This window comes from Leptopilina heterotoma, unplaced genomic scaffold (genome assembly GCF_015476425.1).
Source record: "Leptopilina heterotoma isolate Lh14 unplaced genomic scaffold, ASM1547642v1 Lhet_243, whole genome shotgun sequence".
NCBI lineage: Eukaryota > Metazoa > Arthropoda > Insecta > Hymenoptera > Figitidae > Leptopilina > Leptopilina heterotoma.
The window spans coordinates 891,128-904,307 of record NW_025110958.1 but is presented as its reverse complement, the minus strand read 5'-3'; the positions used below and the strand labels follow the sequence as shown (position 1 = coordinate 904,307).

Sequence of the window (13,180 nt, the reverse complement as noted above, 5' to 3'; positions counted from 1 at the left end):
TAAACTCTGAGAAGAGATACAGGATGCGTTCCTTTTGCGGAAACTTCCTGCTAGGAAGGTTGCAGGAGGGCAACAACGCTTTGGAGGTACCAAGAATTGTCTTGGACAAAGTAGATAGACGAGAAAGTACGAGCAGTGTAACAAGTCAAGCCATCTGCATTTCTGTCTTCAGTAATGCTTCTGCGATTAACATTGCTAGTTGTAACGAAGATCAAGATGAATGCATTAAGCTGCGGGAAAAAAGGCAGCAAGCATTCTGAAAATAAAAAAAGAGGTCAGCAAGATGCTGAAGTCCTGCGAAATCCAGAAGAATGTCAATATGACAATCAAGGATGAACTCAAAAGGTTAACATCGCTCATAAAGGATGTCAAGGAGAAGCAGCGGCGAGAATTATGAGAAGTTCGGGGATTAACTTGGTCGGAAGAAGCACGGCAAGACCGAAGAATAAGATTTGACCGTTTTAACGCAGCAATGCTAAAAAACGTTGTCTTGGTGAGTCACAAGCGAAAGAGAAGTGGTTCTGAGCTTGCGCAGGGCATAAAGCGGAAGAAGGAGGAGGGACCTCCTAAACAAACTGAAGGCAATGGTACCAAAACGGCACTAAAGATGAATTCAACCAAGAAAGGAAGACAGCCACAACAATGACCGTCAAAGTGACTGAGGGAACATGCTGAAGAAAGATCGTGAAGAGGCTTACGTAGAGACCAGTCAGACAAGGGTCATAGGAGCTTTTCCTACTAAAAAGGGAAATCTCCTTATTAACATTAGAGGGACTTCAAATAAGGCGTCTTTCATCGAGGAGGTGAAAAAGGTAATTAAAGCTTTAGGTAAGGTGCAAATGGGGGACCGGCAAACTACGGTGGAAATTCGCGATGTAGATGCCCTTACAGAAAAGGAGTAAAGTGGTCACCAACCAAGAAGACGCTGACAACTTGGAGAAAATTGGGCACGAGAAGATTGGTTTCGTGTCCTGCAAGGTCAGAAAAAAGTGTTATGGTCACAAGGACCCATAGGTGCCTTGACTACAGCCATATAGGTCGAAACTGTTAAGCAGTAGATAGATGGATAGATAGTGCGACGACAAAGTTGACGTCAGGCAGCGGTTGATGCGAAGTCTTCAGATCAGCCCTTGAGGAGGCCAAAAAGACTCTAGCTAAATCGAAAAATAAATAGTCCAGAAGAAGATCGGCATGAAAGGGTTGCACGAGCAAGAAACTGGGACCTTCACCCCACAAAGTTTAAAGCCAATAGGTAGTTTCGTGGGTTGAAAAATAGTCCAGATTAAGGCAGGAGTTGTTATTAGTGGGTCGACCAGAACAAAAGAGGTCATTCCCAAATAACCTGGCAATCATTATCCAGGTATCTGAATTCACAGATTTCCCACTTCTGACTATAAACAAAAAAAATCTTGCATAATTGAAGAGTTAAAAATTATAATCCCTCTACACAAATCTCATGAAAAATAAGCTTCCATTTCAACAAAAACTGAAAAATATTACTTTATGAAGAAGTACACTTTATACTGTTCAAAATATTTTTTTTGAAAAAAATACAAATTACATGACAGTGAAAAAATATTCTGATAGTTTTATTTTCTTCTTGAGCGTGGCTCAAAAAATGTTCTCATGAAAGAAGAGGAAATTTTCTTCCATTAATAGTAATATTCTTAAATCAAACATAAATTTTTTTGGGATTTTTTTAAGTGGAATTAATAGTATATTAAGCAACAAGGGGATAAAGGCAGCCATTTCTTCACTGTGATTTTTGTGATTATATTTATTTAATTAGAAACGTTTCATTCAGTGCATCAAAATAGTTTTTTTATTCAGCATGCACAAAAATAGCGCTTTCTGATAGCTGAAGAAAGTCTGAAATCGACATTTTTGTGCATTAGGAATAAAAAATATCGTAAGTAACACGGGAATAAATGCAGACAATTTGTTTACGATGATTTTTGTGACACGAGTGGAGGTCTCGGGGCAAAGTGTAAGGTGTCCAGGCTTAAAAGACAAATTTTCCGAAAGTTTGTCGCAAGTAACAAACGTTTCTCTTGTTGGAAGCTTGCTCTGAAAAGCTTGCAAGAATTTAGTCATTTGCACAAGTTTGTAATGCAAGTCAGGAAAAAATGACCAACTTGAAAGAACTTAACACAATGTGCATTTAAATTCTATGACATCTAAGTGCATTTTTATCTCTGATCACAGTGGGCCAAAAACCACGGCCTTGGACAAAACAACTTAGAGGCCGCAATTTTTAACCAAATTTAACAAAAAATTTTTTAATTAAAGCTAATTAAATTGCGCATCGATTCATCAAGGCCGATTTTTTAATAAATAATATCTGACATTTTTTATTTGTTAATAAAATTTTTTTTTTTAAAAATTGTTCAAACAACAAGGGCTAATTTTTGTAAAATTCACTATGTTTATTATTAATCTAACTTAATTAATTAAGAAACTTCTCCTGAACATTTTCCAAAAATAGAAAGTTAATTAAAAAATTTTTCTTATTGTTACAAACAATTTAATGCAGAAAAACTTTTTTATGCACATTTTTTATAATTTATTGTTTGCAAGTAATATTTATTTCTTACAAAGTATATTTAATGAGAAAACTTATTAAAATACTAAAAATTAATAATAATTTGATATTATTTATTAACTTTTGTCATAAAAAATATAAAAAATTATAAATATATAATTTTTTATGACCAATTGAAGCTTCTCTGCTGTTAAACAGTATTAGAATAAGTTAGCTTTTATTTAGTTATAAAGAAGAATAATTTAAAATTCACAACCTTATTGTTCAAATAATATATTAATTAACAAATGGATAACTTTGTTAATTTGTCACATAAAGTACTCATTCCTTTCACAAAATAATTCTAGAAGAATCCGCTTAAAGTTATTGTTTCGTGAAACAACTTTAAAATATTATTAATTGTTTATAAATAATCATAACTAATAAATACCAGATATTATTCATTTCTTTCATAATGAGTTTTTTCAAAACTATTTCCATGAAATTAAAAATCAATTTAATCTGATATTAGTGAAATACTTCTATATGTAGTTATTTAGTAACAATCATTGTTACTAAATTAATTTATTTAATAAATACTATATAATTATATTTACAGATGATGAAGCACTCGCGTTGTTTATTGATTTAAAATAATTTAAAAATAAATATGAGCTCTTGCGAAAAAAATTGAAGGACAAAATGATCGATGTTCTTTTTCCATATAAAAATATCACAAATGCTAAAACGAATTGTTATCCTCAAAGTTCTGCAATAAAAATAAATGAAAAGGGTGCTACAATTAGGCTTCAAGCCTTATTGGATCATACAGCTGAAAGAATCCTCAGTATAAAATAAGTCTGTAGTAATAAGAGCACACAAAATCTGAAATTAATAGTTAAATATGGTTGTGATGGCACTTCTGGATTAGATCCTTATAAATATACACCCGAATGTAGTGAAACGTCTTCTCTAAATTCAAGCAGTTCATTTTAAAAAAGAGACAAAGGAAAAAATTTTGAATGAGCTTAGAGATATTAAACAACAAATTAAAAGATTGAAAAAAGGGAAAATTAAAATTAATAACGTTGTTTACAATGTTGATTATGAACTAATGTGCACTATTGTGGATAGCAAGGTTTGTCAAGTGATCACAGAAACTGCTTCTTTGTGAAATTGTACAATTTGCGGAGCGAAACCCACGGAAATGAATAACTTGCAAAAATTACAAGAAAAATTTGAGAATGAGGATGCATTCCAATATGGATTGCAAACTTTGCACGCCTGCACGGAGAAAAAAATCAGGGCTTTTTAGCATGGAGTGGTCTATAGGTTTAGGCGCTTGGGCGCTTCCTTGCGGCGAAAGAACGAATTTGTACGATTGCAGCAAGAGCTCGCCCTATTTTAGTAAGGAGCCTTGCTGCAATCGTACGAGTTCGTTCTTTCGCCGTAAGGAAGCGTCCATGCGCTAAAGCTATAGACCACTCCATGCTACAAAGCCCTGATTTTTTTCTCCGTGTGTATACGTTCGATGGAGTGTGTTTTACATATCGCCTACAAATTACCAATTCGTCAATGGAAGCAAACTACGGCAGAACAAAAGGCACTGTGTCAAGAGAGGAAACACTCCATTCAAAAAGAGATTCCAGAACATCTAGGAATTATCATCGATGTTGTAAAACAAGGCAGTGGATCGACAAATGACGGAAACACTGCAAGAAAATTTTTTGCAAATTATGAAATAATAGCAGAAATAACCGGAATTAACAATCAATTATTAAAAAATATGTACACAATTTTACAAGTTATGGCATGTGGAAAAGCAATTGACGTAACTAAATTTGAAAAGCTCTGTGATGACACTTTTGCAATTTACGTAAAATATTACAATTGGTATTATATGCCAGTCTCATTGCATAAGATTTTAAAGCATGGGGCTGCTGTAATAAATTCCTTTGTTATTCCTATTGGACAATTGTCTGAAGAGGATCAAGAAGCTAGAAACAAAGACATCAAACGATGCAGAGAAAACAACACTCAAAAAACATCATTTAAAGATATGTTAGAAGACATAATCCACTATTTACTTGTTTCTGCTGATTCCTATTTAAGTAGTTTCAGAACAGAATTCGAGAAGAAAGAAAGATTTTTAATTCCAGAAGCAAGTGAGTTATTGTTGTAAATTGATCATTGAGGTCTCTGAATCCCAATCTGTGATCGAAAATTCAAAATTTCGGCTTCAAATGGCGACCAATCTTAAAATACAAAAATATAAAAAAGTACAAAAAAATGGAGTCGTTGCTGCCACGTCCCCGTTCGTGACTCCAGATTAGACTGAGATCGGTGTTTAGAAAAGAAATTAAGTCAAATATGTATTAATTATAAATTGATAATAAATAAATTCGTCGTAAATTAAACTTTAATTATTATTTATTTATTTAATTCAATCAAAATTATTATTTATTATATTATCTCATATTATTATTTATTGTATTGTATAATTATATAGTAATTATTAAATAAATTAATTTAGTAACAATGATTGTTACTAAATAACTACATATAAAAGTATTTCACTAATATCAGATTAAATTGATTTTTAATTTCATGGAAATAGTTTTGCAAAAACTCATTATGAAAAATGAAATGAATAATATCTGGTACTTATTAGTTAAGATTATTTATAAACCATTAATAATATTTTAAAGTTGTTTTACGAAACAATAACTTAAAGCGGATTCTTCTAGAAACATTTTGTAAAAGGAATAAGCACTTTATGTGACAAATTAACAAAGTTATCCATTTGTTAATGAATATTATTTAAGCAATAAGGTTGTGAGTTTTAAATTATTCTTCTTTATAACGAAATAAAAGCTAACTTATTCTAATACTATGTAACAGCAGAGAAGCTTCAATTGGTTATAAAAAATTATATATTTATCATTTTTTTATATTTTTTATGACAAAAGTTAATAAATAATATCAAATTATTATTAATTTTTAGTATTTTAATAAGTTTTCTTATTATATATACTTTGTAGGAAATAAATATTACTTGGAAACAATAAAATTTAAAAAATTTGCATAAAAACGTATTTCTGCATTAAATTGTTTATAACAAATAAGAAAAATTTTTTAATTAACTTTCTATTTTTGGAAAATGTTCAGGATAAGTTTATAGGTAATATTAAAAAATTTTCCTAAAAGTTTAAACAAAATCGAACAATATTAACATGTGGCTCTAGGTATATGAAATTTTAAATGATATATATGTCGTAGGCCGATAGACAAACCAGGCCGTTAGCCAAAAGCCTAGAGGATTTGCTAATGGCCGGCCAGTAGATAAAATCAAATTCTTATATTCTTTTTACTTCTACTTGCCTAGAAATATCAGGCCGTTAGCTAATAGCCTGACAATATTTAAGCCATTAGAAAAAACACAGTTTTTAATCGTATAATTAAATGAAATGAAATGAATAATAATTCTTATTTTTACTAAATATTATTATTATTATTATTATGAAGATTGTTATGAAGTTCAGGTAGTGTTTTAGAAATATTTATACAGACTTTTAATAAAAAATTTTATTTTAATAAAGAAAATTTTATTAAAATAGTACTTATTTAAAATCATTTAATTCAGGAAATTTTTTGAAAATAATTGAATTTCAAAAAAAGAATTTTATTATTTATAAAGATAATTGAAAATTTGACAATAATTTTTAAAAAAATTTCAAAAGTAATTGAATTTTGAAGAAGAATTTTGCTATTTATAAAGATAATTGAAATCTTAATGAGGATTTAAAAAAAATTTTGAAAATAATTGAATTTTTGCGAAAAATGTTATTACTTTTGAAAATAATTGAATGTTCGTGTAGAATTTTATAAATATTTTTACAGATTTTTAATTAATAATTATTGTTTGGAATTAATTAATTATTTTTTCTTATAATAGTGGCAAAAGAATACATCCTTGCACATAGTTATAAAAAGAACTCTTTTCGAAGCTGTATTGGGACCTATGAAATGTTGCATACAAAATTCTTCTTTACCCGATGAGCTTTTAAATACATTGCACATTAAAGAAGAATTAACAAAGAGACTTAATAATATTCATTGCCATTGTGATAAAATAAAAATAGAATTTTGAACATTTGATTTATATGTAATTATTTTTTATAAGTAAACAACTCATTGGGCTACAGCTTGATTTTGTCTTCTGGTCTAAAAATGGTCAGGCCAGTAGACATCTAACAATTTTTTTGTCTAACGGCCTGATTTTATTTACTGGCCTACCATTACCCAGTGAGAAATTGCCAATAGACTTTAATCGGTCCAATATCGGTCCAATATTGGTTGCCGTGCTGGGGGCCGATTGACTCCCAATATTGGACCAATATGGGCTGATGCTTGGGATGTAACGGCATCGCCAATCATCGGTTGTCAATATTGGTCCAATATTGGCCGAATATTGGCAACCAAGAGAAAAAAAATTTTTTAAATAAATTTTTTTTAATTAAAGAATAATAATAAAAAATTAATGTTTATAATTTTTGTTTAATATATTTATTTGTTTAATTATTTATTTTTAATAATTCATGTAAATAATAAATAATTTATTATTTATAAATTATAATTATTTAAAAATGCAGCAGCTATTAGAAAATAGCATTCTGCAAAAAAATTCTATCATTGAAAAATCAATGATAGGCGAGAGAAATCCGCGTCTTTAAATAGATTCGCAGATGATAGACAAGAGATATCCGCGTCATTAAACGGATTCGCAGATATACTCTGGTCTCGCGACGAATCTCTCGATACTTATATACACTGGAGTCGCCGTGTCAGTTGCGAGAACGGTTACAGCGTCCCTCTTGCGGCAGAGATAAGAATTGTCACGTAAACTGCGGGTATAATAAGGCGGTCGGTAAAGCGATTTAGCAGTTTACGTGACAATTCTTATCTCTGCCGCAAGAGGGACGCTGTAACCGTTCTCGCAACTGACACGGCGACTCCAGTGTATATAAGTATCGAGAGATTCGTCGCGAGACCAGAGTATATCTGCGAATCCGTTTAATGACGCGGATATCTCTTGTCTATCATCTGCGAATCTATTTAAAGACGCGGATTTCTCTCGCCTATCATTGATTTTTCAATGATAGAATTTTTTTGCAGAATGCTATTTTCTAATAGCTGCTGCATTTTAAAATAATTATAATTTATAAATAATAAATTATTTATTATTTACATGAATTATTAAAAATAAATAATTAAACAAATAAATATATTAAACAAAAATTATAAACATTAATTTTTTATTATTATTATTTAATTAAAAAAAATTTATTTAAAAAAATTTTTTTCTCTTGGTTGCCAATATTCGGCCAATATTGGACCAATATTGACAACCGATGATTGGCGATGCCGTTACATCCCAAGCATCAGCCCATATTGGTCCAATATTGGGAGCCTTTATTGGACCGATGATCGGTCTCTTGGCTCCCAATATTGGACCGATATTGGACCGGTGAGAAATTTCTCACTGGGTAGCTACTCCCCTAGGCTTTTGGCCAACAGCCTGGTTTGTCTATCGGCCTACGACATATTCATGTAATTTTGCTTTTCTTCTTTCTTATCCATACAGACTAGAATCTCGTTAGTATGTTTTCAAAGTCTCGAATTATTAAATTTTTGTTAATAAATATGAGTATCCGTCCTGCGAATAAATCAATCGTCTACGAGGATGTTCACAGTGTAGTTTTCCATTCGCTCATAAGCCGTACTTTACTGTACTTTGCCCATCTTCTGTACTTTGATGAACTTTGCTGGATTTAGCCCAAACTTTTATTTCCACGCGGGTATGTTGCTTAATATACTATTAAAGACGTGCCAGACATATTTAAGGCGTCTCTTGGTAAAAAAGGATTTAAAGTCGTACCAGAGACATATTCAGGACGTCTCTTGGTCCGTCATAGAACCGGTACTAAAAAATTAAAGTTTTTCTGGACGTTTTATGATGTTTTCACACTCAACTTACTAAATTACCGGTTTTCAGAAATTAATTTTAATTTTTGGGGATGCATTTGAAACTTCTTGTATGCGAAAGTATCATTTTCACTTCCTGTACTACCTGTTATACATTGTCTTAAAGGTTCATGCATCTATATTCTTTTAGGCATCATGAAGTTTACAAAAAATTATTTATAATAAAGAATAATGTTAAAAAATAATTCCTTTAAAAACTTATAAAAATTCTTAAGCTTTCTCACAGAGTTTTCGAAGACTGATATTTTGTCAGATTTTTTGGCCTGAGTAGATGATGAAGATTCTGAAAATGTATTTTCAATCTGAATTTTTTTTGTAATGTTGTTTTTTGATAATAATGATGTTTGCTTAATCTCATCAGACACATTGGTTTTTAATATCACGTTCTTAACAGATGAACTCTCTCCCTGCTTTTGTTGACTGCCTATTTCCAAACCATCATTTTTAGATTTTGAAGATAATAAGATCTTAGACTTTACAAGCTTTTGAACATTTTTAATATCTTCTTCCATTACTGTCTGTAATAAAAAAACAATAACATATTAATATTGCAGAAATATTTAATATAAAGCAAAATAAATACGAGAAATTCGTATTGATACAAAAAATAAAATATATTACCGCGGTAATATATTTTTTTTATATATGTATATATATATTTTTTTTTTATATTCTAGAAATATTTTTAAAATATTATTTTTGAATTTTAATAAAATAAACAATTTTAAAATATTTAAAAAAAATTTATATCAAATAATTTTTTAAATATAAATTAGTAAAATTGTGAAAATTTGTGGAAAATTAAAAAAATTATTACAAAAATAATTTGTGAAAATCAGCTACTAAAGTTTTGTATACAGTTGAATCATATTGATTTATTTATCACAAAGAAGTGGAATCGTAACGATGATATAAAGTAAGCATAAAAATATAGACCAAAGGCCACAACAAATATCCTCCAATTATAAAAATATAGTATTTAAATTAAAATACTTCTTAACTTATGCGAGATCCGTTAAATAGAATTTGGTCTACTTCTCGATATCTCTCGTGGGGACTGAGGGGGCGAACCCTTCAAAATGGGTCGCCACTATAGAAACCGAATCTTCTGTGTTTCGCTGGGCAGTGTCCCAGGGCACGGGGATTTAGAGGGATATCGATAGAGACGGGATGGACAGAGGCTTAACCGCGGGTCCATTCCGAAGACTTCCTACTGGTGAAAATGTGACCAAGAAGAAACCCTTCCATGGTTACGTTGGCTGTGCCAAGGCGATTGAGGCGCGAGTCTCTGCCACCCAATCCGTGATGAACTCGTGTCCATGGATGAATGATACTAGTGTTACCAAATCCGTCGGGTTCTTCCGTGGGGGGTTGGGGGGGACGACCATCGCTGGGCATTACTTAGCTCTCGTAAGGAGGTATCTTAAACGAGACTCTGAGATACCAGGCGAACTCTCAGATGTATGTTAGTCTTATCCTTAAATAGAAGCTCTGCAAGGATAGACCTTCTTTCCTCTTTTCTCGTGGGACAAACTTAAAACAACAACAACAACTACAAACTTCAAAAATTTAAATTCTGAACATGCGAGTGTTGAAGAGCCCTCTTTGGGGGATCTCAATGCTGGTATGGGGATTACGCTTGGAGCTGGGGTGGGGACCACAGGGGACCCAATCTTGCAACAAGTAGATAGGGTACAGCAACACTTGGGTAACCTTGTCCTTGGGGGCAAGAGACCAAGTGGGGCTGAAATGAGGAGGAGAAGGCGGGATCGAGCTCGGGACCCTCTGAGGACCGGATCGAATACCGCTGGCACCTCTCGGGACACTACTGGGGAGGGCGTCGGGGGCCGGGCTGGCAAAAAGACGGCAGGACTCAGACGAGGCTTCCCCTAATACTAGAATACCGTTAAAAAGGTTAAGAAGTTCACAAGGGGGAACCATATCGTTTGCGGAAAGAACTAGATCGCCATTAGCCGGGACGATCATTGCGGAAAGCTTTCCGAGGGTCTTGATGACGATGGTTAATCTGGACCAATTAAGGGTAGCAATTCATGGTGAGATAGAGGGGGACGAATTAAGACTCTATCCTCACTTTGGAGAGGTTCGCCTTACTAGGGGAGCGATCCTGGTAGAGAGCCTGGACTCAGAATCTAGGGAATAACTAAATAGCCGTATACCTAGGTTTAGTCCGGCGTTAGAGGGTCTTACCATTAAGGTGGTAGATCCGGCACAGATGATCAAGCTGGTAAGGGTTGTGGCTTGGGTACCTGGTCCTAGGGTGAACTAGGCTTCAATCCTTAAAAACCTCGGTAGACAGAATACCGGGGTGGATACTTAGCTGTAGTTAAGGCTAAGTATCTGGAAAAGAACGGAAATAAAAGGGAGGTAGTAATAGCGTCCGCTTATTTTCCGGGATGAACCTGCACCACCTAGAGAGGTGGAGAGGATAGTAGATTACTGTCAAAGGCGAGGGCTCCCTTTGATAATAGGTTGTGATGTCAATGCGCATCATGTCGTATGGGGCAGCACAGACATTAATGACAGAGGCAGAAGACTTTAAGATTTTCTGATAGATACAGATTTAGATATTTTAAATCAGGGTAATGAGACGACTTTCGTTACTGTTAACAGAAAAGATGTGTTGGATATTACGATCTGTTCCAAGTCTTTGTGTGAGGGACTGGAGGGTGTCTGATGAAGATTCCCTCTCGGGCCACAGACTTATTACGTTTAGATTGGAATCGAAAGATCAGGAACATGATGGGGACGTAATCCTAGGAGTACTGACAGGGCTTCAAATATTGAGGACCTCAAGCCCTGCATGGCATACTTCCCCACTTTGTATGGAACGCGGGAGGAGTTAGAGCTTGCAGCGGAATATCTGCGAGATTCTATTGTCTGCTCCTTTGAAAAAAACTGTGTAGTTAAGAAAATGGGCTCCAATGGTGGACCCCCCGTTTGGAGGAACATATGAAAACAGTAAGAAAGCTTTTCAATAAAGCAAAGCAACGTAGGCATCAGAGAGCATGGGATAAATATCATACCGCTCGCGATTCTTACAAAAAAGAAGTAGAGAGGGCAAGGGGTGTCAGCTGGAGAAGTTTTTGCGAGGGAATCGAGAGGGTACCAGAAGCATCAAGACTTCATAAAGTACTAGCTCGTGACCCAATGGCAAAATTAACTACTATTAAGTTGCCTAATGGGCGCTATGCCCAGGATAAAAAGGAGTGTCTAAAGCACCTGATAGAGAAAACTTCCCGGACTTTAGAGAAGGTTTGGAGAACAGCCATGGCGTAGGACCAGGTAGGGACCAAAGCTATCGGGAACACTGAAAACCACCAGCTAGGGTTGTAACTCTTTCAAACCACTTTCAACCACTTTCAAACCACTTTCAAACCATTTAAGGCTTCAGGGAAGAATGGTATATATCCGGCTCTTTTGCAAAAGGGATTGGAGTGTATTAGAGTACCCCTGTGCAAAATTATAAGAGCGTGTATAGCTCTTGGTTACACACCGGAGTCTTGGAAAAAAACGAGGGTTGTGTTTATTCCGAAGGCCGGTCGGTCAGGGACGTCAGGGTATACTGCGGCGAAGGACTTCAGGCCAATTAGCCTAACTTTTTTTACATTAAAGACGTTAGAGAAACTGGTGGATAATTTTATTAGACAGGAATATCTCAGAGATCATCCCCTACATCAGGGACAGCATGCATATAGAACAGGTTTCTTAGTAGAAACAGCCCTCCATTCGGCAGTAGGTAGAATATATTTTAACATAAAAACTCAACAGAAAAAATTCCGCAATAGTAATTTCTTATTGGCCAAAAACCACTCTTTCGAATGGCGTACCAAAATTTTTTATTAATTTATAAATAAACGAATTACATATGTTTTAAAAAAAACATGAAATTTTTAGGTTTTTTTTTTAGTTTTTCCAATTTTAGTACAGGTATTCGTATTAGAACACATCTAAAAGTTCTAAATAACGCATCAAAAATATATTCCCTATCAGATATGGGTATTCCGAAATTTTTTTTTAAATGTCGGACACAAAATGGCGTCTAAAGTGAATTTTTATTTACAATATCGTTTAGTTTAGTTTTGTCAAAGAAATTGCTCATCAAAATTATAAGTGTACGAATTCTGTTCAGGATTACTTAGTTTTCTCTCAACTTCGAGCGGAGTGTAAACTTAAATCTAAACTATGTTATAAAAATTACATGTCTGGTGTTGAGAGCACAATTACTTCGAATCCTAAGAGATTTTGGAAGTTCGTCAACAATTTAAGTGGAAACTCGAGAATTCCGAATGAAATAATATATGGTCCGAATACTGTAAACACTAAAATTGACAGTGCGAATTGTTTTAAAGGGTTTTTTAATTCTGTTTACACACAGCCCTCATTAAATATCTCAGCCTCTGATTTCAGTAAAAATATTAACAATTTTGTTGCTTTAAATCAAATATCAAGAGAAACAATAATGTTAAAGCTTAAAGCGTTGAATATTAATAAGGGTGCTGGCCCTGATGTCATTCCACCCTCCCTTTTGAGATCATGCTGTGCCGCTCTACTTGAACCACTCTATATTTTATTCAATTGGTCTCTTTCTTATGG

The 13,180-nt window shown here is 33.5% G+C and overlaps 1 protein-coding gene across 2 annotated transcripts in view; it reads right to left on the bottom strand.

Annotated features, from left to right (window-relative positions):
- The window catches only part of LOC122503090, a 64,724-nt gene that overhangs the window by 12,066 nt on the left and 39,478 nt on the right, over positions 1-13,180 (bottom strand). For both annotated transcript variants that reach the window (XM_043613516.1, XM_043613515.1), the window contains exon 2: positions 8,791-9,084. In XM_043613516.1, coding sequence (XP_043469451.1) covers positions 8,791-9,078 — 288 coding nt within the window. In that variant the 5' untranslated portion in view covers positions 9,079-9,084. The remainder of the gene's footprint in view (positions 1-8,790; positions 9,085-13,180) is intronic.